Source organism: Ricinus communis, chromosome 8 (genome assembly GCF_019578655.1).
Source record: "Ricinus communis isolate WT05 ecotype wild-type chromosome 8, ASM1957865v1, whole genome shotgun sequence".
Classification (NCBI taxonomy): Eukaryota; Viridiplantae; Streptophyta; class Magnoliopsida; order Malpighiales; family Euphorbiaceae; genus Ricinus; species Ricinus communis.
Genome location: NC_063263.1, coordinates 19,591,771 through 19,616,158, shown reverse-complemented (window position 1 = coordinate 19,616,158; position 24,388 = coordinate 19,591,771). Strand labels below are relative to the sequence as shown.

Sequence of the window (24,388 nt, the reverse complement as noted above, 5' to 3'; positions counted from 1 at the left end):
TGAGGCAGATATTTTTCTCAAACATTATCAAGGACAAACTAATGCACCAAATTTTCTCTGCTCCCTGACTGAAAATTTTCAAGTAATTTTCTGACAGACTTTCCAGTAATATTCTGCTGCTCTATTGTCTGCAACTCAGATTCATATCTAACTATTCAAAACCTGTTCTCTCTTAGACATCTTTGTCTCCACTTTATTTAATTTTATACCCACATTTCTCACTGGTCACTATTGTTATTGCAGCATCAACAACAGGAATGCTGCGGCTATATGACCCATCAAACACATTTAACATTTAATTACTTGAAGATTGATAGCTCTGTAACAGACCTTAAAGAATCGAGTGTTTTATGAGCTAATGCCTAGCCTGTTTAGGCTGGTTTACCTTCTAGTCGATATATTATTGTCCACTTCCAGAGTTTACAGTTAGACACAAACGAAAATGAACCAAAGAATTTGCCAGAACTGAAAACAATGATAAATTAATTAAAGTTCGTGTATCACAACTTGTTACCATGATGCAACATCAAGTCTCGTAAGACAATACTTTCATCCATATACATGGACAAGATATGAGAAATATAAAGAAAACTGAGTTAATGATAGGTAGAGCTTGTAGAGAGGTCCAAATTTGCAAATCTTCTCCACTTCTTTCCACCTTCTCTCCAGCTTCCTTTATTCTACGAGCCAAACGAGGTAGTTGATCATCTATCAATCCGATCGATTATAACGAGTCAGTAGTTAGCACGCGTATCATTGTTAATATTAGGATACCATCCTATCTATGCATTGACAATGGTGAAAACAAAACAACACAGTTAACCCAGTTAGATTAGTTACCTCAGCAAATGCAGAGGTCTGCAGGTAGTTAGTGAAGGCTCAATTGAAGGCTATCAACACTGCATAAAACCGACAGCTCAGATTGGAAGACGTTCATAGCCATATCAAGCACACACTAGCAACAATGCCAATGATACGAAGAAGATATAGCATTATTCTTATTGAAGCTTATTTTAATGCACCGAATACAACAATGATAGTCTTTGCCCCTGATATATATAAGTAAATCTCATACGAGTATTCGGTTAATATCAAACCTGAAGCATTTCTCTTATTCTTCTTCTAGTTTAACGCCGATCCATGCTGATCCGTTCCCAGCTAAAGAAGGTACAGGAACTCTGATTCCTGCAAATAATTGCACCTGGGAAAAGGATAGTGGAGCACAAGCTCTTCATGAAAATGCACAAACATTTTCTCATTTCAATGCATCATTCAATTCTTAAGATGTTTTTAACTGCACAATCTAACAGTACATGCCACAGCCTGTGCCCAAAATTTGAGCCTTGCCTTAACATCTTCCGGATGGTCACCTGGATAGATGAAAAATATGAAGTTAATATCAAAGTTAACAAAATGATCAAGCAAACACTCAGATTAGGATCAAAGTAAGAAATCTGCAGTACTGCTTCATGAATTTCATAAAGCTCACTGAATCCTATTACTTAAATCATTTGCAAGATGCAGCATAAAGAATATAGAAATATAAGCCAAAACTTTGGAAGAATTAAAAGAAAAGGACAAGGAAATGTCAGGCCACCATTCACATCTACAAAGATCACCCCAAGCATTACAGAGCAAAATTCAAATATAGAACATTTCTTCTAAACAAAAGATCCCACCAAATAATTTTTTTTTTTTAATAACCATCAAAATCCCAAAAGCCATTTCAATTTGAACGAGAAGCAACACAAGATATCACACAACACACAATCAATAGTTACATTTATCAAACATATGATCTCAGTTCAAACTAAATTTTAAATTAGAAGTACCGACCTATTTATCTTGTTTTCTATTTCAGTTCAAGAATCCAAAAGCAATCTCATAATGCCAAGTTAAGAACACAAAACACCAGATCAAAACCATAACCAACTTCAAACATCAATCAACAAGAAACAACCAGTATATATAAAAAAATTAAAAAGAATTGAACTTTACCAGGACTAGAGATCTTCCAATTAGCAATAGGACTAGAAGCAGGTTCCGGAGAAGTACTTCTCTCAGGAGACTTATGTTGCTCATCGAGAAACTTCTGACTCATTGAATAACAAAGCTCAAGAGCAGGCAAAGTATTGCAAAGCTCAGGGATCTCATCATAACTGAAACCGAATCCAAGATCCAAGCACCCTTTTAGTTCATCAAGATCATCATCCGTGAGACTCTTTGTTCTCTTCAAATCATCCTCCTCATTATTGCTAGCTACCTCCACATACCCTTCTAGTAAAACTTGGTTCTTTTTCTTCTTGCTGTTGCTCCTGCTGTTGGAGTTGAAAGTATTGTTGAGAGTGTTGGTGGTGGCGGTGGTGATGCTTTGATTCACCTTCTGCCATATTTCTTCAGTTTCTTGATCAAAAGAAACATGTTCTTGATCTAGGCTTGTTGCTTGAGCATGGGTTTGTGTTTTTGGATCAAGATTTAGGTTTCTTGAAGAAACCCAAGATTCTTGTTCACAAGAAATGCCTGCCATGATTGATCTTTTTTCTCTCTTTCTTTTCTTTTCTCTCTCTCAAATGTGCTTGTGAGACATGGAGAGACGGTGCTTTATAAAGCAGCATTCAACTTAAAGTAACAATTCTTTTTCCTTTTTTCTTTTTTTCTAATTTCTTGAGAAAAAGAAACTAATTATAAAATATGGATGCTATTGTTATTATTATATTATACAAAGATAAGGACATATATAAATGAATATACATGCATGCATGCATGATATATGTATGTGGTGGTGGTGGCGGGATGAGGTGGCAGAAGACAGCTGTCAAGGAGGAAGAGGGTGGTGGTGGGTGATGATGACTGGTGCAGGAAGAGGACACGTGGTGGGGGTTATGGGAAAGTATTAAGGACAAGACAAAGAATGGGTAATGGGTGGGGACTACCATGTGCATAGTGTAGATGATTGTGTTGTTGGGTTTTGTTTTTATATGTGTTGCAAGTAAAAAAAATGTGAACATCAACTTGGAATTTTCAAAATTATTAGTGCGTAAAAGTAAAAGAATTAAATAAAATAATAATAAGAATCGAATTAGAGATTTTTTTAAAATATATATGTATATAAAATATAATATATATATATTTAAAATTATAATAATTATAAAAAGACATTGTTCATTTTTATATTCTTTACATACACTCTACAGTATACTTTCTATTAAAAACTTATTGCGACTAGTTAAATTTATTTTTTCACTTGTCATTTTTATTTTTCTATATAATTAACATTAGAAAAACTTATTGCGACTAGTTAAATTTATTTTTTCACTTGTCATTTTTATTTTTCTATATAATTAACATTAGAAAATGAAAATGAGTATTCATTTTTTACTTTTAGCTAAGTGACACCAACTATATTTTTGATATTTTATGAATTTAATATTTTATTAAATTAGCAATTTTTAAAATCTATATTCTCAAACTAATTTTATAAAAATTAAAATTCATCAGCTCTCTTTCAAAATTTTCAATTTCAGAATTGAAATAACAAAAAGAAATTCATATTTAAAATATTATTGTTATAATATAATCATTTATCCAAATAAAATTCTAAAAAAAAAATCAATTTAAATAAAAATAACAGTCGATTCCGAATAAATTCATTAACTTTCATTCACTTTTATTAATGTTCAAAAGAGTAATACACATAGGAAAAAATAAAAGAGCATAAAAAATGGAGAATTTGGGAAGGATTTGGAGGCAATGTGAAAACGTCTTTCATTGAGTTTCCCATGCGTCTCTTATTCTTTTATATTTTGCAGAAGGATGAGAAATGTCTGTCCTGAGAAGATGGGAAATAAAAAGAGAGTTTTGGCTCTTTACTCAAATGATAAAGTGAATCTAACAAACACATCACAAATCTAATCTCATCTAATGCACATCTACAATCACATTTCCATTTTAGTCACCATATTTAAATCTTAATTATTTAATCACTTTAATACTGTAATTTTCGATTTAATTTAGTAGACATTTTAATTTATTTTTTATAATATTTAAATACCCTTTAACACATGACTTTATTGAATGAGTTGATCTATAATATACATAGTTATTTTAATATTATCATTTAATAAAATTTAGACATCTGTCTAGTCGAAATAAAAATTTAAAGTGTTTAAAAAATTATAAAAATAAAATTAAATATTTATTAAATTAAATTAAAAATTAAAATATTAAAATAATTAAAATTCAAAACTCTCAATATTTCATGTGCCAATTTTGGAAAATAAAAAAAGAGAGAGAAAAAGGAAAGAAATAAACCTAAAACAAAGGAAAAGAGCAATCCACTAGTAATAGGTGGTCCATCCAAAAATCCTCAAGACCCAAAATACATTGAAATAAGAAAAACACCAATGAGACAAACAAAAAGCACCACAAAAACAATTTGTCAATGTAAGAATGATTATAAACGTCTATTTTTCAGGACGAATATAAAATTTGTAATTATCTTTTATTATTGTAATTAATTCGTAATTTATTATAATAAGTAAAATATACATATCAATTTACAAAATGATTTTAGTTAATTATTTATAATAATTAAAAATTTAGAATCTAAATCTTTTCAATTCTGATGTGGAAAATAAAATAATTATTGGAGGGCCCCATAATGTGGACTGTAAAAGGATAAGAATGTGCTTCCAAAATATTATCATCCAATAAAAATATAAATTTTACATAAATCATAAGAAAGAAATCATGAAAAGTATGAAGAATTATATATACGCGCAGCTCGCAACATGGTTGATAAGACAGGTGACGTATAAAACTCTGAACAATGATTCAATAAGACCATTCGCATTGCAGACAAGAGTCATGAACCGTTGGATTAACCATCTTATTCCTTTGAATGAAATCAACAAAGGAGAACGCGCGACCGGGACCCACTAAAACTATTCAATTTGACAGCCTTGGTCTATAGATTTCGGTTCATCGGATTCCAATAAGAAAAATGTTTTTAAAATTATTAAAATCAAATTAAAAAATTAAAATTCAGTCGTACCAAATTAAAAATATTATATACTATTTCTATATTTACAAAAAATCTAATAGATCTTAGTTATATAAAAAAATAATTATTCTTTTATACTCAAATTTAAATTCAAAATTTTTATAATTGAAAAAGTAACAAATTTTATCATCTAAACTAGATTTTAGATAAACTAAAAGTGTAATAATATGAAATTGTATTATATCAAACTAATACCAAATGATAAAATATATATATATAAAATTCTCTAACATATTAATCATCTTTTATCTTGCATAAAATAATTTATTTAAAGAACATTGGATCTCAATTTATACAAATAATTTCAACCCAATTACTTTTTATTTTAATATTTCTAAACTTTAATTGATAAAATCAACTAGAATTCCCTAATTTGTAATCATAAATAGGATACATAAGTTTTGACGTCAATAACACACATAAAAAGATAATCAATTGTGTTCGGATATTTAATAGAATTAGTTGGTCCAGTTAATAAATTAGCAGAAAAATAAAAATAAAAACTGTTCTAGTGGCTTAGACACTGCTAATTTCTGGACTCACTTATTGGTGGATCAGTTGAATTAATATTTAATATTTTATGTAGCAATAAGCTAATAATTTTGAATAATCCCACATGCCTCCACCCAATAGCAGAGTAGCACCATGTCAACCATGCCATTGTTGCATATATCCATCTTGGACATCACATCTTATTTTATCCAAAACATTTTCTTTTTTATTTATTTTCTTTGCAGGAAACCCTTTAATTTTAGTAATAAATTAGCCCTTTTAGATGCCAAAAGAAAAAAAAAATGGTTATTACTTTTATTTCAAAAATTGTGAATAGAATAGTGTAATCGAATCAGTTGCATCTCCAAAGGTTTGATATAGCTGATAACTATTTTTTATTGAATAATTATATTAAAATATTTTATAAAAATTTTAGAAACAACAGTTGATAGCTAATTTATATTTAAATATAATAATAATTCTAAAAAATAATTTGAGACTGAATGTATAAATTTTAATTTTTAATATTTAAATATATTTTTATTTTTAACTTAATTTAATATATATTTGAATCTTATTCTTTTATAATATTTAAAACACCTTAAACAATACATAGAGATATATTAATATTTTATTTTGTATAATATTTAAACAACTCCAACAATATACTTAAACACATTGGATTAAAACATATATTAAAGTGATAAAAGATTAAAATAAAATAATTCTAAATGGCAAACACAACAATAATTTTGCCTAAAACAAAATCAATGATATCATAATTATTCTTTTCATTTTTTTCTCCTGATAAAAACTTTTATACCAAGTTCCTTGAACCCCTGAATTTGATGTGAATCATGTGACAGGTGCATATATATAACTGCCAAAATAATAATAAGGAGAATTGATGTGTAATAATAATAATAATAATAATAAGAGAGATATTGCAGAAATCCCAAAATGATGGTATTTTTGTAGGCTTGCAAGTAAAGAAACTGGTTTGATCCGGTATCTTTGGCAGAATAATGCCTGGAGGCACACCATGTTCCACTCAATCAACAGCTTGTCTAAATCCAAGGTTTCTTGTTAATTAATAAAATATTATTTCAGTCTTGCAAATTATTGGGTATTTGTTTTTTTCAACAAATCAATTATTATAATTTATCATATCTTTTATTTCTTATTTTTTAATTCCTTCCCCTCACTTGCCACAAAATCTTGCAAGAAACCATACATACAATTCACAGCCACCAATCAATTCACCTTTGATCCTGAAGCCATGGATGAAGAATTTCATTCTTTTTTTCTTTCTTTTTTGGGTTTTGTCCTGTGGCAGAGTTCCTTATATATGGTGGCATCCTGTGTTTCTTTTGTTCTTTTTTTAATGGGTTGATAATTGATGGTTATAAATTTATAGCTTTGTCCTATTCAGTATCAATGCAAATACTTATCCCATCAATTACATTGAGTCATAGACTCTTGTTCTTATATAGTTTACGACAAAAATAATTTGTTATCATGTCAAGTAGTATTACTTACACAAAGCAGTAAACAATATATTTATCAATTTATAAATGTTTATTTGTAACCATCTTCTTCATGGTAAGCCACAGGGAAATGTGCTTCTTTTTTTCTCTTTTAAAAATAAATTACTCGAATTTGATCTAATATCACTAAAGCTTTTAAATTTTAGTTTATATTATAAATTCTTTTAAATTTTAATTAGAGTATCATTAAAACCCCTATCCATTAATCTCTAATTAAAAATTTAATTGAAAAATGATGTGGCAATTCAGCTTATTATTTAAAAAAAAGATTTACATATCTTTATTAGATACACTACAATTAATTAAAATTAAAAATACTAAAGTTAAAATCAATAATTAAAATGGAAAAGGAAATCATAGAAAAAAAATCAAAAAATAAAAATGAGATGAGAACATTCCCCAAACGTCTCCTCCACTATCGACGGGACATGAGAATCACCAAGGTTCGAAGTACCGACAACATATTTGTTCAAAGAAAGGGGCAGCGACGATGAAGTTCAGGAGTAATGCGAGAGAAGAGACTTGAAATATAAGGGGAGGAGGAGGAGGAGGCGAGGAATGAAGCGAGGGCTTAGAGAGGTCCACTCCTCTCATTTGCAATGGCACCAAACCAATACAATAATCTCAAAATGTAATGACAGAGGGAGAGAGACGTCTCTTGAACTAAACCACCAGTATCCTTTTTCTTAGCCAAGACAAGCAGAATCCAAACAGCTTGAACCCTTTGGTCAGACCAAAAAGCCACACCTAACTCATATTTCCCACATTGGAATTACATCAACATCGGTGTTTCCTCCATCATTGTTGTAAAAATCAAAGAGGAAAAAAAAGGACAGCCACAAATTTAAACTAAACAGAGGAATGGTTGAGATAGCAAGACCCGGTACTTAAGCAGAGATGGCAAACGGCAAACGAAGAACGACAACGATATGACACACACGTTCAAACGCTGGCGGCGGTGATGCACGTTTGAACGCTGCTGCGATTTCCACCGCTGTATCGACTCGACCCAGACTCACTCCTCAGTAGGATGTCATCGCCTTTGCACTTGGTTTGATTCATTGTTCATTCTCAATTAGAGTTCCTCGAATCTAATGTATTTATTTGTTTAGCGTGTTTATTAGGGTTCCTCAAATCTGATGTATTTTTTCATTTGATTTTGTTTTTTTTTTTTTTAAATCTAGTTTAATGTTATTATTTTTTTCAAATGAATGCCAAATATTTTAATCTTATTAGTCTTGTGTAATGCTGATATGGCAATATACGGATGACATGTAATTTCTAAAAAAAAAATTTATCTAGATTGAATACCACGTCAGTTTTCTATCTATTACCTAAATAAATACCGGTGAAAAATGATATAATGATAATCAAATTAAAAATTAAAAAAAAATAAATACTGGCAGAAAATATGATATAATGATAATCCAATTAAAATTTAATGAGTTTTTTTAATACAAATCAAAATTTAAGGATTTTATGATATTAGACTCAAACTTGAGAGACCATTAATTTGAGTCATTTTATCACTTTAATATTTTAACTCAATTTATCTTTAAATGAAAGAGAGTGAGAATACTCTTCTCTAAGAACAAAAAAAGATAAAAATGAAATAAAAAAAATAGTTAAATTTTTTAACAATTTATAATTTTTTAATGTTATTATTAATAGCTAACTATATATTTACTAAATTTAATTTTAAAAAATTAATTTTTATTATTTTTTTACTGAATTCACTCTCTTAATACGGAGAACTAATTCACTCTACTAAGAAAATATTAACTTCTCCTAAAAAAAACATTAAGTTGAACTAAAACAGTTAAATTATGAATTAAAATGGCCCAAGAAAAAGTACCTACTTAGCACCACTCTCAAAGTCTAAAGTCTATTTAAACCTTATTCTAATCCTTTTACATGTAAATAAGTTCTTAAATTATCAAATATATGAAACTGAAGCCATTTTTTAACAAAAAGCCATTAAATTCAACCGATAATTTCAAAATATATTTTTTCTTTCCTTAACCCTCTATGCAACACAAACGTGCCCTTAATTGCATCATGCATTCTATGTTAAGTAAAAAGTCTTAATATTAAAATAAAAATAAAAATTCAGATACTTAATAATAAGCAAATATACTTTATAAATAAATTTAAAAAATCAAAATACTTGAAGTATATCTTTTCTTAATTTGTGTTTCTTTTAATGAATCCCTCCTTAACTTTTCTATTACTTAGGAAGAAAATCATAGATAAATAAAGTCAAGATACATAAATCAATGCCATAAATGTGGAAAAATTAATGTAATACTATGAAATATAAGATGAACCCAATAATTAAATAGATGATAGTTTCAATCACAACATAATTATACCATTGAAATATAACAAAAGAAAACTGGAAAAATGAGCCATTAGAATTGGACATAACACTTAACTCAAAAAGTTAGGTACATGATATGATCCATTAGAAGTAATTTAGCAACCGAAATTTTTTAAGATGAACTTAATTGATGTGACTATTTTAATAGGGATATTAATAAATAATTATATAATATAATATATATATATATATATATATATATATATATTACCTGAATTTGGCGAAAATCAACAGAAAAAAAAAACTTAAATATCTAAAATATTTTTACAAATAATAATAAATTAAATATTTCTAATGTCTTTCTTAATACAATAAAATTTATCTATTAAAATTAATATAATATGATTTTTAGATAATTTTTATATGCTAAGATTTTATATTATTAATGAATTAAACTTTTCTTTTTACATATTTGACAATTTTAAAATTTTATCCATATGTAATTGATAATTCTATAACCAAAAAAGTGTTATATTTTATAATGGATATCAATATTTATCATGTATAAGATAATATTCATTGCTTACTACGACGATATTTATTTTGCATTCCATCAGTTTTTCAATACTCATTATTTTAGTGAAAAATATTCATCATTTATGATTACATGTTCATTAATGTGTTATTGTTAATTCAAATAGTTATAACTTTATATATATTTCTCAAATCACTATAAAATATTTATTTTCATATGAAAATGATATTGATTCTTTACGTAAGTCAGATTCATTGATTTTGTGATACATATTAAAATATTTTTATAATTAATATAAGTTTTCATCATTTATAAACATAATATTTATTAGTTTGTTAATAAATAGTGAAACAAACATATATAATATAGACATAATATAAATCATTTTTATAGTTAGTAAACAAAAAAAAGTCAAGCTAAAGTTATCTTACAAATATTTATTTTTTGGTACAATTATATTTTTAATAAAATAAAATTAATAAACAATAAACATTCAATGTGTAAACAATAAGCATTCAATATATATTTAATGAATATAAATTAATGAACATTCAGCACTGAATTAATAAGCATAAAAATAAAAAAAAAAAAGGTGCGACCGGACTACATTATACTCTATTCTTCTCATTACGAAGCCAACGCTGGACCAATTATATATCTCATTAGGTTCCTTACCTATAATATGAAGAGCAAAATATAATTAAACTTAACAAGTAAAATAGTGAATCAATGCAAATAATTTGTCTTAAACTTAACAATATGATCATTAAAAATCTTACATATATACATCATTTTGCACATCTTACATCTAAATTTAATAAATTTTTTGGCGATTCATTAAATTTTATTTTAGTAAACAGAATTGACTTACTACAATAATTTTTTTATTGTAAAATTTTAAAATTTATTATCCAAAAATAAATTAATAGTATAGGTATTTATATTAAGATCTTAAAATAATTGGATAAACTTATTAAAAAGTGTAAATTTAAAATTTAACTAGCAGTTAGGCCTAAAAACCATAGTTGAAAAATAATTAAAAAAATTAAGTATATTTTATGAAAAATCATTTAAAATATTCTTAAAATAGACAAAATATATTCAATTATATCTTTTGACTTATATCAGGTGATTAAAAAGATCTTTAATATTGATAAACTAATAAATTAGGTTTTTTAAAAAGAAATAAACATACTTTTAATTGGATGAGCTTATTTTCATAACATAAAGTACTAAAGCCATAATTTTCCTTTTATACAAAAATTATTTACATAAAAAATTTATTACCCTAATATTTTATATTGTAAAAATAGTATTTATTTTTTAATTTGGGATATTTCAGTCCTTTGTCCATTAGTTTATTGCTTCCACTCAATCCTTTTAAGACTTGTTTATAATATCATTTACATTTTAAGCAAACTCAGAAGTAAACTACAATGCATTAGTAAACACTTACATAAAATATTCAACTAACACTTTATACTTTAAAAATTATCAATTAGACACTTCTACTTGTAATGATGTGGCATAGGTACACACAATAAAAATGTTATAAAAAAGTCGACACAAATTAGTTCAAATTCTCATAATGTTTATAAAATCTCTTTTTAATTCCTCTTAATCTTTTTAGCATTTCATAGTTTATGTAAAGTATATTTTTAATTTCTGGTTTTGTTTTCAAATTTTTATAATTTTTCTAAGTTTTTATCCCTCTAAATCTCTTAAGAGTATATTTATTTAGACTATAAATTTAAATAATGTGTTTTTAATTAAATTGAGACGATTTTCATACACAATTAATTTGTTGGTAATTTAGATTAATTTTATAAAATAATATTATATAATCATCGTCATCGTCTTTATTATATCATAAATTCTTATACATTACACAATATTTTGAATATACTACACAATGTTAATTAAGTATAATTTAACATTTCTATTAAAATAAATATGTAATAGACTAAATCATTAGGCCATAAATAATGTAATATGAGATGTTCCTCTCTCGTAATTATAATTAATTAAATTCTTTTTTTAAAACTACAATGTGTTATGTGTCCTCTATTCTAAATTATGATAATTAATAGAGTAATCAATAATATTTGTTATATAGAATAAGAGATTTCTTTTATTCATAAATATGTATTTCCTAACTATTTACGTTCAAAGTTTTAAACCTTTAAAAAGGTCACAGCAACACTTATAAAATTAAGAAATATTAAAAAGAATCAAAAAGAAATATTTACAAAAATATTAATCAATGTCGATGCATCATTTATAAAAATATTTATATATTTATTTATCATCATTCATGAAGTTTATAATGAAGATGTGCTCATAATAAATAAAGAAATGATCACTGTGATGAATGCTATCTTAACAGGCATGAGGAAGCTTAGTTAGGGTAAAAGCAAAAGTAAAAAGCAATCTTTAAGTTTTATATTGTTAAGGTAAAATTCATTCCTTCTACTTTTCGTATTTGTTTGAAATCGTTTTTATATCTCTATTTTTTTTTTTTTACCTATTTGGTTCTTATATTAACAGTTTTTTTATCACCGTTAAATATTTTTTTCCATACTTTCCTATTTTTTATAGAACCGGATAATAAAAGAGACAATTTTGATATCTAAGGTTCCTGAGTTATCAAAATTATCAATTAGTGATTTTTTAGTCTTTTTTCTTTCAACAACTTCTTATCATCTTTACATGGAAAACAAGACTTAAGAGAGTAATATGATTTTTAGTCTTTTTTCTCTAATTCCTTTTCTATTATTTCTGTTCAATACATAATTTATATTTCAATAAGTTCTTTAAAGTGAAAATCTCTATTTTTATTTATAAAGAAGTCATAAGCACATTTAACAATATGTACACGTAACGTCTGTTCAATTAAGGACCCAATGCTTGTAAAATAAAAATTTAAGGACCACTTAAAATACAATTGATGTCTAGAGACTACTTGAAATAAATATAAAAATTAGAGGGCTCAAAATAAAGGTTTTGCCTTTTGCTAAATTTTATAATCTTATTTTTATTCTAATAAATGTTGATTTTTAAATTTTATTTTAACTAAAGACACTTTTTATATATTTAGGAGATTTTTGTAATTTTTAATTTATTTTAATTAATGACTCGATGCCCTTTAATTAAAATTTTTAAAATAATCTAAAAACTCTAGATAAATATTAAGTCTATGATTTTTATAATTTTATTCTATTAAGTTTTTAAATTTAAATTTTATTTTATTAGAGACTATTAAACTCTTTAATAAAAATACAAAACTAAATGAAATAAAATAAATTTAAAACGCTAAATAAAATAAAACTAAAAGATTTGCCGGATATAATAATACATGTCATGTAATATATGTTTAGACATATATGATCCACGCATGCATATAAGCATCCATGCATGGATACCACTATGGGCCATGCATCGAGAACAATATTCAACGTGATAGAGGATGAGCCACGTGGGACCAACAGATTGGAAGGAATAGAATAAGGACAAGAACAGGCCAACAACCCACGTGGCTTGTCTTTATCAGTCAATAATTTCGCGGGAAACAAGAGTCAGCATTTCTGTTCGCCTACATTTATTATTATATATAAAGTGGTCCCACCACATAAAGAAAAACAAAAAATCATTACATACAGTTGCGATCTTCCAATCCACACGATCAGACGGATGGATGTGATCAGAGTGGTGGGGGACGGAAAAGGATGAGTGGCGGGGATTGGTTGTAGTTGGAATCGTAAGATGCTGAGGATTATATCCAGTTTTAGAGATGTCTAGAGAGTTCTTTTGTAATATTTTTGGACAGCCAATCAATCATGCAACTGATGAGATCTGCAACAGAACACAACACAATAACGTATCACTTAAGAACAAGATTGCTTCTTTTTTTCTTTTCACTTAAGAATTTTGTAGAGCAAGTCTCCTCCATTCTCAACTTTTTTTTTAATTATTTTTTTATTATTTTTTATAAATTCATACGAGGATCAACCAACTGTGAATTTGTCCGACAAGAATAATTATTTTCTTATGTTTATTATAAAAATATAAATTTATTTAATATAAAAATAAAATTTAAATTTAAAATATTTTATTTTAAAAAATAAATATTTTAATCACTTAAATTATACTTTAACTATTTATTTTTAATAAAGACAAACTTCATATAAATAGGATTCCAGTACTTCATACAAATAGTAAAATTAAATTATTAAGGAGTGAGTAAACATTATGTTGTAAACAATAATTAGATTCAATTTTCTCTTGGATATGATATAAAAGCTCTATATAAAAAACATTAATTAGACTAGGAGCAAAAGCAAAAAAAAAAAAAAAAAAAGACTTTATATTTTATTAATTGAAGTTTTATTATTCCGTGAGCTACACAATATGAATTAATTATTTTTTTAAAATTATATTGATTATAATTATTATAAATTAAAAAGATAACTCAAATTATATTCAATCCGTTTGTTCTTTGTTGTAATGTTTCTGGCTATATTTGTCATAATTATTTATTATATTGATCAATAATATGCTAATACAAACACATTTCTTGTGAATGATATAGATTATGTGAATCTTTGGTTGGCTGGTTAATATAATATTTTTAAGTGGTAGAAAAGACTCAAATCTGAACCGTTCTTACATCTTATAAATGAAAATACTAATAGGATCAGCTAAAATCCATCCAATAGTTAATCTTGTGACCAATAAAGTATGTTTTTGACAAATGAAGATGAGAACAGATGAACAATTCAAAAAGGGTCTATGATTATGAAGAGTGGCATGAGTGCTGAAGCCTTTTTTACAGGATCCGTAAAAGATTTAAGTCAAAAACTTGTCCCCATTGTTGGGAGCTCTATGATTGCTCTTTTCTTTCTCCATGCTGCTTGTGTCTGTTACATTGGTAACATTGAGCATTACCTTTCCAATTGCTAATCAAGCAAGCTTGAAAGGTAATACATATTATATATCCAGTGACATTAGGAGATAATCTTTGTCCAGTGTTAACTCTATTTCTTTAAACAAAACAAATTGTTAATTTCCTGATTTGACTTCAAGATTAAAAACTTTTGATTAATTATACAAAAAAAAAAAAAAAAAAGTAGACCCACTTATTAATTAGGCAGAATTACTGGGATTAAGCTAACCACATGTTTGCACTTATTTAAATGAGGAGGAAAAAGGAAAAGTGTAAAGTAAGAGATGAATTAGTCAAAACATTCATATAAAATTGGCTAATCATCATTAAAATATTTAATATGAACTCCAGTAAAGTTGATAATGCATTCACATCATGAATTGTCAAACAAAACATAAAAATGGTGTCCCTGTCAGGAATACATAGAAACCAAATCCAAGTTTCCAAGATAATCCAACTTGGCATTTAGACTTTTGCTTACACTCGTGGCAAACCAGCAATTATTTGCATTTAATCTATCCAGTGAACCGTCAATAATTATAGTAATATTACTATTGAAAAATATTGTATATAAAGTAAAAAAAAATTAAAAATTACTAAAACTAAAATATTGAACTGCTTACATATTTCTTTCTTTATTAAAATGGAGATTTTATTTCAGTTTTTTTATTAAATAAGTATTAAAATAATATAATTAAATTATTTTAATAAAATAAGCAAAAAATAATTATTTATTTATTTATTTTATATAAATTTATTTGAAGTCTAATTATTCATTAAGTTTGTAAAGTATAATACATGAGTTTCTAATATACAATAAATATAAATATTCATAAAATAGTTTAATATGTTTAATAAATATTATATTATATACTAATTTATCAAATATTTTTATATTTATGACTTTTATTATAATAATTTAAAAGTAACACATATGACGAGTAATATTAATATATATAAAGCACGAAAGAATTTTGAAACCGACTAAAATATCCTTATAACATGATAACAGTGATCAATCGGAGTAAAAATTACTAAATTTTTACGAATCAAAATTTTCTAACGGGAATGTATTTTTTTTATTATGATTATAACCACATACCTACCTTTTTGAAAATAATATATACTAAAAGTTATAAAACAAAATCACGTGATAGTTATATATATATAAAAGAGGGGAAAAATCTTTTTTAAAACAAAAACATAATATAAAATGAGAATAATAACGTTGAGCGAAAGTCAAAAATGATAAGTATAAAACTGATTTCTCTCCATTAATTATTAATTATTTTCTTATTAGTATTATTATTACTATTACAAGTTGAAGGAGTAAAATGTGAAAGCAATCTGGGGGCATAATCTTTATATCTATGAGACTTGAAATTGGTGGACTTAATGTTGAATAATATTGGGAATGTCCTGATGCCGACAAATTTAATTGAAGAAGATGATAAAAGAAGTTATTACATAGAAATAAAACAGTCTGCTTTGGTCCTAACTGAATGAGATTTCACATTATATAAAAAGTTTCACATGTTAAATGCTTATAGACTTGTTGTATTACTATTTCTACGTGTTACTTTTGGTCATTCCTTTCTTGGCTGACCACTGTTTGGTATTATAAGAATGTCTATTCTAAACCAAGTTAACCCTCCCAACTTTTTACTATTTATCACTTTTATCCATTTTTTGCTATCGAGTCGACCCGGTCAAAGAATTTAATTAATTACAAATATTTAATTTAATTATTATACTTAAATTAGTTTTTCAAATTAAATAATTTTTTATTAAATTTTAACTTAAATTCTTGTGTAATAAAATATAATTAAATAACTTTTTTTAAAAATTTTTGTTTACGCATTTTAGAAAATATTTAGTTAGATACTATTTTTTCTATTTCAATATACTTTTTAGTTCAATGTATTTTATCTTATTTGATAAAAATATGAAAAATCTCATAACAATTATAAGTATAAGATATTTTATTTTCTATTAATTTCTAATATATTTTAAAGAAAAATTATTAAAGATGGTTGAATTATTTTATTACTTTGAAATAAAATTAACGTTGATATCAAATTAATTAGTGATAAATATTCTTAAATACTATGATTAAGTTGTACTACAATAAAAATATAGTTAGCAATACTAGTTGATTATTTTTATTATAAATTAAAATTAAATTATGATAGAACTATAAATTCTGTTGGAATTTGATTATTTATGAAGATTGATTTGCCTTTCTCTATTATTATTATAAATTGTTTCTTGAAATTAAACTAGATAAGGTCTCATTTTAAGAAAAACAAACCTTGACAAATGGCTGCAAAATCTTAACTCATACATAACAAATAACTACATAGCACTGAATAACTGAAAGAATGGACAATTCTAAAAGGAACTGCCTTTCCAAGGGGCCACATAAAAAGAACCCTACTTTGCTTGGCCAGAACTACTGGCACTTGCAGAAGGCTAAGATAGCCCCATAAGTTTCATGTCTATCTCCAAGTTCTGAACAAACCCTATTGCTGCTGGATTTCATAATACGTCCATGCATTTACATTTTTACCCACATAAAACTAGGTAGATACAACCTGTCTTCAAAACCTCTAAAATTCTTTTATTCTGTTATTAATGAGCACATAAAAAGCTGATCATGTCTCATTTCCCCGCTCGAGGAGGCTCTCTGTGTTATAGCTACTGCCCCATGCTCTCTCCTTCCATATTTGTTCTACTTCGACAAATGTAAGCCCTTTCGTCTCTGGCACAAACAGAATAATAAACACGATTGCAGCGATAGCCACACCTGCAAGAATCAAGAAAGTTGCACCCGTTCCAACAGCATTTGCAACTGAAAGGAATGTTTGGGCCACTATCAGGTTGGATATCCAATTTACAGTAGCTGACATTCCACCACAAATCCCTCGATATGCCTCAGGATATATCTCTGAGTTTACAGTCCACGGCACCGGTCCCATTCCAGGTGCGAAGAAAGCAATGTATAGAGCTAGCCCTACAACTGCAAGCCACCCATAGATTCCACTTGAAGAATCAGATGACTGACCAAAGAATGCCCCAGCAAGGATGAAAAGAGACACAATCACACCAGTTAAGCTTGAGAGGGCCAACTTTGTCCGCCCAAAATGATCAATAAGGTAAATGCCAAGAATAGTTCCAGCAGCATTCATCGCTGCAACAATGAGTGATAATAGAAGTGCTAATTGATTAGAACTGAAGCCGGCCATCTGGACAATGGTTGGGCTATAGTACATAACTGTATTGATGCCAGTAAATTGCTGAAAAGCCTGCAAGTAACAAAATTCTCAAACATCATTACAGCACTTGTTAAGTAGATTACTATTCACAAGTAACATCTATCTCTCATATTAATCAAATTGCTATCAACAAAACCTATAAGACCGTGTAATTGTTTCGCCAGAAACATGGCATGAAGATTATACACAACACAAACTCTATGCGGCCAGTCTCGATTATACATTAAATTTATCAATAAATACTTCCATTGAAAGATCAGTCATTGAACTAGTCAATACTCGGTTGGTTAACAAGTGGAAAAGGGCAGGGTTGAGATAAGGTTAAGTTTAAATATTTCCAGCCAAGATATATAGAAAATCTTAACAAAAACTGCTACCATAATGCTGTCCAGAAAAATTCAGATCAGGGATTTGTTACGCATATATAACTACTTAACAAATGACCAGAACTCTGCCAAATGGAACATATCCTGTATATATCTTACTTGCAGCATCATTTATGGAGCATATTGTTCAACCCAAGCAAGACTAATATACGGAAAAAATGAGGATGTGTAAGCATGTTTGTCTCATCTTACCTGAAGTCCAGCCCCAGCTAAAAATGCAAGTCTGATTTCTTTTGATTTGAACACATCCATACAGCTAACAGTATTCCTTTTCTGACTTTCTTCCTCTGCAGAAGCAGCAAGGTGATCAATTTCATCCTCCAATCGAGCAAGGTCATATATTTTAGCCATTATTATAACGGCTTTATCTTTATCATCCTGCATATTAAAATGAGAATTATTAACTGATTTATAATGGTGTTCTCGAACCATACAGAATAATTGACATGCTGCATACCTTCATAAAAAGCCAACGGGGGGATTCTGGCATACAGAGCATAAGACAGAACTGAATCACGGCTGGCACACCTGCAACTCCAAGCATCCACCGCCATGTCCCTGGGACCTGTCAATGCAAAAAAAATGTTGGAAAGCCTGACAAAACAAGGAACAAAACTTGTGAAAAACAGAAACAAAAATAACCCTGCCCTAAATGCAAAAGTTTATGTACTGTCATCCTTTGAAAAGCTAGAAAGTTGATAAATTTTTCATTCGAGGCCCAAGATTTTCAATCCCATCCAGAATAAATTTGAAAAAAATCTTATAAGAAAATTAAAGTCTTGAAAGCAAAGCATCAGCTTTTATGCAATTTTCCCATTAATCAGATCATGTTTATTTTTTATATGTCATGCCTTCTCTTCTAGCCTTAGCATCAACGAAAAGCCAGAAGAAAGTTTAAAATAATGCAGCAACACTACATTATCAAGATCACCAATAAAGTGTAACCTTTTTCTAGGACAGAATAGTTTTTCTGTGATGGCGGAGAAACTAAAAAGCTGGCAAAGCCGGAACAAGAGAAGCTGCAGCGATGTCAACAAGAAAATGTTGGCCAATAAAATATACAGAGAAAGGTAGAGAGCACCAGCCAAAAAATATTTCCAACAGAAAGGCAACAGGGAAAATTGGATACTGTTACCTAACTACAAGGCAATTGATACACACTTGGCTCATACAAAAGGCCTGGGACCATAAGATACCTTCATCATAACGAACAAATAAGTGACATAATCATATAGAATACGACATCGGCACCAAACAGCCAAGAGAATTACATGTCCAATGCTTTAAAAACCTTTCAAGTTAAATATCTGATGCAAAGAATGCAGAATTTGTCCTCTGAACATCATATCAACCACTACAATTGCATTCACCCCCTTTTAACAGTTTTTTATATAAGAAAATATTTGAAAAGAAAAAAACCGCTTGCTGCATTAAATATTTTGGTGATAGGTGAAAGTTCAACCAATTATAATTAAGTCATATTCAAAAAGCAGAAACATTATGAATATATAACCATTAAAACCATTTCTATTTCTCTAGAGAAAAAAAGAATTCCAATCTCACAATATTTTCTGCACAAAGCTAATCTAACACAAAATGCTTGCAGAGAGTCAATCAACAAATCAGTTATTAAATTATGCAAAATTAAGTTGAATATGTTCTGCTAGTTCTTAAAAAAAAAAAATCCAAGTTCGGTCCTATGAGCTTGGTTCAATTTGCGGAAAGAGCTTAAGAGTAGCAATAAAAGCAGAGATTAAACTGACCTCTGTAAAAGCAAGATTAACTAGATAGGAAAGAAACTGTCCACCAGTTATCATAAGAACATTAGTGCTCACTAATCCTCCCCTGACTTCAGATGGAGATGCTTCTGCAATATAAACAGGAGCAGTAACCGAAGCTACACCCACACCAAGGCCAACTAAAAATCGACCCAGTATAAGAACATATGGATCTGGAGCGGCTGCCATGACAATCGATCCAGCAGCAAATACAATATCAGAAAGAAGTGTAGCTTTCTTTCGTCCATATGCATCATTGATCCAACCCCCTGATGCAGCTCCTATTATTGCACCTACCAGGGCCATACTAACAATTGTTTCCTGGCAACTCACAAAAATGTTAAAAACATATCAGCTTTTAGAAAAATTCCAATATAAACCATCAGATTTATTCATTTCTTCCCAAACAGACATGACATCAGCCCAAATTCTTTTTTGAAAAATCAAATTCTCCTTTTACATAGGCCTTACAGAGTCAAGTCATTTTTGCATAGTTTCTTAAAAATATCCTTGTTCTTTTTATGTTGAAAGAATTGAAATTTAGCAACTATCTGCGTTTGGGATAGTGTTTCCCAGACCAGCATTTCCAAAAATAATTTCTCTTTTCTTTCCGAGTTCTGCAAATAGCTTTTGAGATAAGCAGGAAAATTGATGTTTTACAAAAGCAGTTTGTAAAAAATATATTTAAAAGATCAATCAATTAAATAAAAAAATCTTAAAGCAACAGTGGTGTTATATGAGCCTTCCAAACACAGTGATTTACAGGGAGTTGTTGTTACCTGTAAAAAACTACTTTGATTAACCACCTCAAATTCATCTTTAATATACAAAAGGGCACCTGAAATAACACCTGGAAAAGAAAATTCTCACATTAAAACAACACAAGCAAGCATCATTATTCAAACCCAAGAAATAACCTTTCATTCATTATTGTACCTGTGTCATAACCAAAGAGCAAACCTCCTATTCCAGCAATAACAGTCAATCTTAAAACATAAGTATTACTAAAATATGACATTCTCCTCTCTGGAAACAAATCTAAATACCCTGAACTTCCGGGTAATGACTCTATTGTCATCTTTCTTTCTTCTTTCTTCCTTTAACCAAACCCTAAATCTCGATCACTCAACAAACAGACAAACAACACCCTATTTCAATCGATCAAGATTTTGAAGGAAATTCTAAACTCACTGAAATGAATTTGACCGGTCTAATAGCAGCCACTAGAACAAGCTATGTCTCTTTCTCTGTTCTGATTTTGAATCGAAACCCCTCAATGTAACAGTCAATAATTCTGAATATTACAACAACAGCAATACATGCGCATTAAATTGAGAGAAAACTTTTTGAAAAAGGAACAAAGAATCAACACGTTATCTCTGGGATAGTGCAGCTATTTCATCAATTTCGCTGCTAAAAATGGAACTGGAAAACAGATTCTTCGTTTTCCTTTAGATTTTCTCTTCCGAGAAAACTGGGACAGAAAGAAAGCGGTCAGCAGACGCTGTGATTTTAGAAAGCTGAAGCCGAGGAGAGCGCTACAAAAAGCAAAAGAGCAAAAAAGTGTTATTTATAAAAGAGACAAAAGTAAAACGTCAATTTCTGGCTGTCGTTTTTGGAACACACAATGACTTCAGAAATCACTGCCCACACTTCAACCTTGCAACTCTCTCCTTCATGTAAGAAAGCCGTATCCAACAAGATAGACCATCTTGTAGAAATTTCTCATATACCTGAGAATGTTCAAATAGAAAACACCCTTGTACCTATTATGAACCCATACAATATCTTTAAAAAATAAAACTTTGTCAGAAAAACCTTTAACCAGATTATCCATAAACAACCTCTTTCTGTAAAAGAATATGTCCAATCTTTTTCCCTTTCTCAATGTTCTCTCACTGCTACCAAACAGGAGCAGTATGTTACTCTCGAAATCCCAACATCCTTCATAAAACAGTGGAGGAAACAGGGCTATTCACATCTCCATCTTGGAGCAGTAAGGCTAGTTCTATCCTATCATGGAAGGATGGGTCTACCAGTTACAGCCCGTATGTCGCTACTGGACACCAGATACCTCAAGTACGAGCATGCAGTAATTGGCACGATCGTCACAACACTCAACACGGGAAGTGTTGTTTTGACCTTCTTCCCCAATTTCAATCTATCCCTCAACGATCCCTATCTATCCACTGCACTTAAAGTACAAGTCCAAATAACAGGAGCAAATCAAGTAGATAACGCTCTCTCTGCGACTCTACATCATCAGATAGTATACAAATTACAGGATCATGCTTTTAATCTGCAGATCCCAGGCTTTCAAGCCTCCTCTGATGCTCTATTCATTATGGCTGACTCTGGCCAGATTCCTACGATTGTCCAGGCCCCCAGGCAACTGGAAAAGGAAGATCTTCAAAAGTTGATCCTAACAGAATGGGTAACCAACTACAAAAAGCTTCAGGCATCCCAAGCTAAGCTTATTCAAGCTACTGACCCTCTTTTTATCAATCAAAAGGACGGGACTGTCAAGACGATCTTCACAAAGACAGGAGAATCTTCTTCTGCACCGACTATCTTCCAAGCATCAATGATCCAGCCTGTATCCAGACCCAGAGAGAAGATCCCTATCCACTCATTCCAGTCTTCTGGGCACCAGATCTATGCTGCCAGAATAAAAAAATACTTCATCTGGGATGTTGACCCAGGAATGTGCCGACCAGGATGCACTTGTGGAGATGATCTAGATTTTGTTGAATCGTATTTTCAGCATTCTAAGGAAGATCCAAGAAATATGACTCCAGAGACTCCATGTTCAGTCATGGAACCAAGACCGGATGACCGGGATCCAGACGGTCCTTGGATTGGCATCCAAAAAAGACAAAAAGAAAATCAAAACAAAGCTCCTCTCGCCTTAGATCTTCTTGCAAAAGAAGGAAAGACTGTCCTTGACATTACTTTTAATGAAATGAAGGCACTTTTGGCCCAACTGGGAGTTGAATTTGGGAAAAGTCCTTCTGCAACATGCAGAAAGGAAATCAAGGCTGATCTACCAGTAGTACAACCACCAATCCAAGGTTGTTACATGTTCCAACCGGAAGACTTCCCTCCTCTGGGGAAAATGGAGAATAAAAGATCTGAAATCCTTCTTTCAAGGATTACTCCTTCTGGATCGATAGAGCCCCTCACACCACCAGAAGAGGTTCTGAACTGGCAAACCTCCAACTCTATTATCCAGAATTCCTATTTAAAGAAAATAAATGGAAAACTGGATCAAGCTCTACACCTGGCTCATAAACTGGATCACAAGATGGATACATTCTCTCAAGAAGTACTCCAGCTCTATTCATCGCTGCCAAATATCAAGCTCTGGATAAAGAACTTCGAGTTCCTCAGCCGATCACTCCAGCCTTCATGGAAGGAAAAGGAGATAACAAGGCTAAAAAGGCAAATAGACCAGATTGAGCATGATCTTCGAAAAAATCATTCTACCGTAATCCCATCTTTTACATCAGCAGCTTCTACATCTTCTGCTATTGCTTCCTCATATTATTCTTCATTTCCCTTCCTCCCACAGCCAGAACAACAATAAGAAATCCTTTATTAGCCCTTTGGCACTTTTTCCCATCTTTACCCAAAGGACTCAGAAATCCAACAAAAGAAAACCTCCCTTTCTCCAGCCTCTAAAGAAAAACTACCAGAACAATCTCTCATCAGCCCCTATGATTCTGATTCCTCCTCAAACACCTCAGAAATGACGGATATTACTGAAATCTTGATGAATACTTCTACTACTGATCCCAGACCAGAAGTAGTGGAACCTGAGGATGAGGATGCACAGTCATTCTTTGCTCCTACTGGAGCTCCTTACCCAAGGTCAAAACCAACAGAACCTTGGTTCTCTTTTGATGACTTGCCTCCATCAAAATGGAAAGACAAGCTTTCTAAATTTCTAGCATAGATCGATCTCCAAATGACCCTAGAAGGGGCCACACTTAAAAAAGTTCTTGTCGAATTCGTCACAAGGTTCACAGGAAGTTTAAGAGATTGGTTTCAG

At 29.5% G+C, this 24,388-nt stretch overlaps 2 protein-coding genes across 5 annotated transcripts; both read right to left on the bottom strand.

The window, feature by feature from the left end:
• Window positions 1-455: 455 nt before the first annotated feature.
• On the bottom strand, window positions 456-2,612 carry LOC8264287. Of its 4 annotated transcripts, none has more exons than XR_007217074.1 (4): window positions 1,999-2,612; window positions 1,098-1,370; window positions 841-899; window positions 456-708 (listed from the first exon to the last, which is right to left on the bottom strand). XR_007217074.1 is itself a non-coding variant. In XM_048378264.1 (2 exons), the coding sequence occupies exons 1-2, from the start codon at window positions 2,525-2,527 to the stop codon at window positions 1,291-1,293; spliced, it is 609 nt and encodes a 202-aa protein (XP_048234221.1). In that variant the 5' UTR covers window positions 2,528-2,612; the 3' UTR covers window positions 456-1,290. The 4 variants fall into 4 exon arrangements, 1 of the variants encoding a protein (XP_048234221.1); XR_007217076.1 differs by having other exon boundaries at window positions 456-680; XR_007217075.1 differs by having other exon boundaries at window positions 456-680; window positions 841-1,370.
• A 14,598-nt stretch (window positions 2,613-17,210) lies between these two features.
• On the bottom strand, window positions 17,211-21,904 carry LOC8279630 (inositol transporter 1). Its single transcript, XM_015725722.3, has 6 exons — window positions 21,274-21,904; window positions 21,117-21,187; window positions 20,323-20,658; window positions 19,017-19,124; window positions 18,752-18,937; window positions 17,211-18,203 (listed from the first exon to the last, which is right to left on the bottom strand). Exons 1-6 carry the CDS (start codon window positions 21,413-21,415, stop codon window positions 17,553-17,555), a joined length of 1,494 nt encoding a protein of 497 aa, XP_015581208.2. The 5' UTR covers window positions 21,416-21,904; the 3' UTR covers window positions 17,211-17,552.
• Between the last annotated feature and the right edge of the window lie 2,484 nt (window positions 21,905-24,388).

Coding starts and splice junctions, on each gene's coding strand:
- LOC8264287 (XM_048378264.1), bottom strand. CDS start 2,527: ATGGCAGGCATTTCTTGTGAACAAGAATCTTGGGTTTCTTCAAGAAAC. Junction 1,371..1,998: donor TTGGAAGATCTCTAGTCCTG/GTAAAGTTCAAT, acceptor TCATCTATCCAG/GTGACCATCCGGAAGATGTT.
- LOC8279630 (XM_015725722.3), bottom strand. CDS start 21,415: ATGACAATAGAGTCATTACCCGGAAGTTCAGGGTATTTAGATTTGTTT. Junction 18,938..19,016: donor CCCGTTGGCTTTTTATGAAG/GTATGCAGCATG, acceptor TTTAATATGCAG/GATGATAAAGATAAAGCCGT. Junction 18,204..18,751: donor TAGCTGGGGCTGGACTTCAG/GTAAGATGAGAC, acceptor TGTTACTTGCAG/GCTTTTCAGCAATTTACTGG.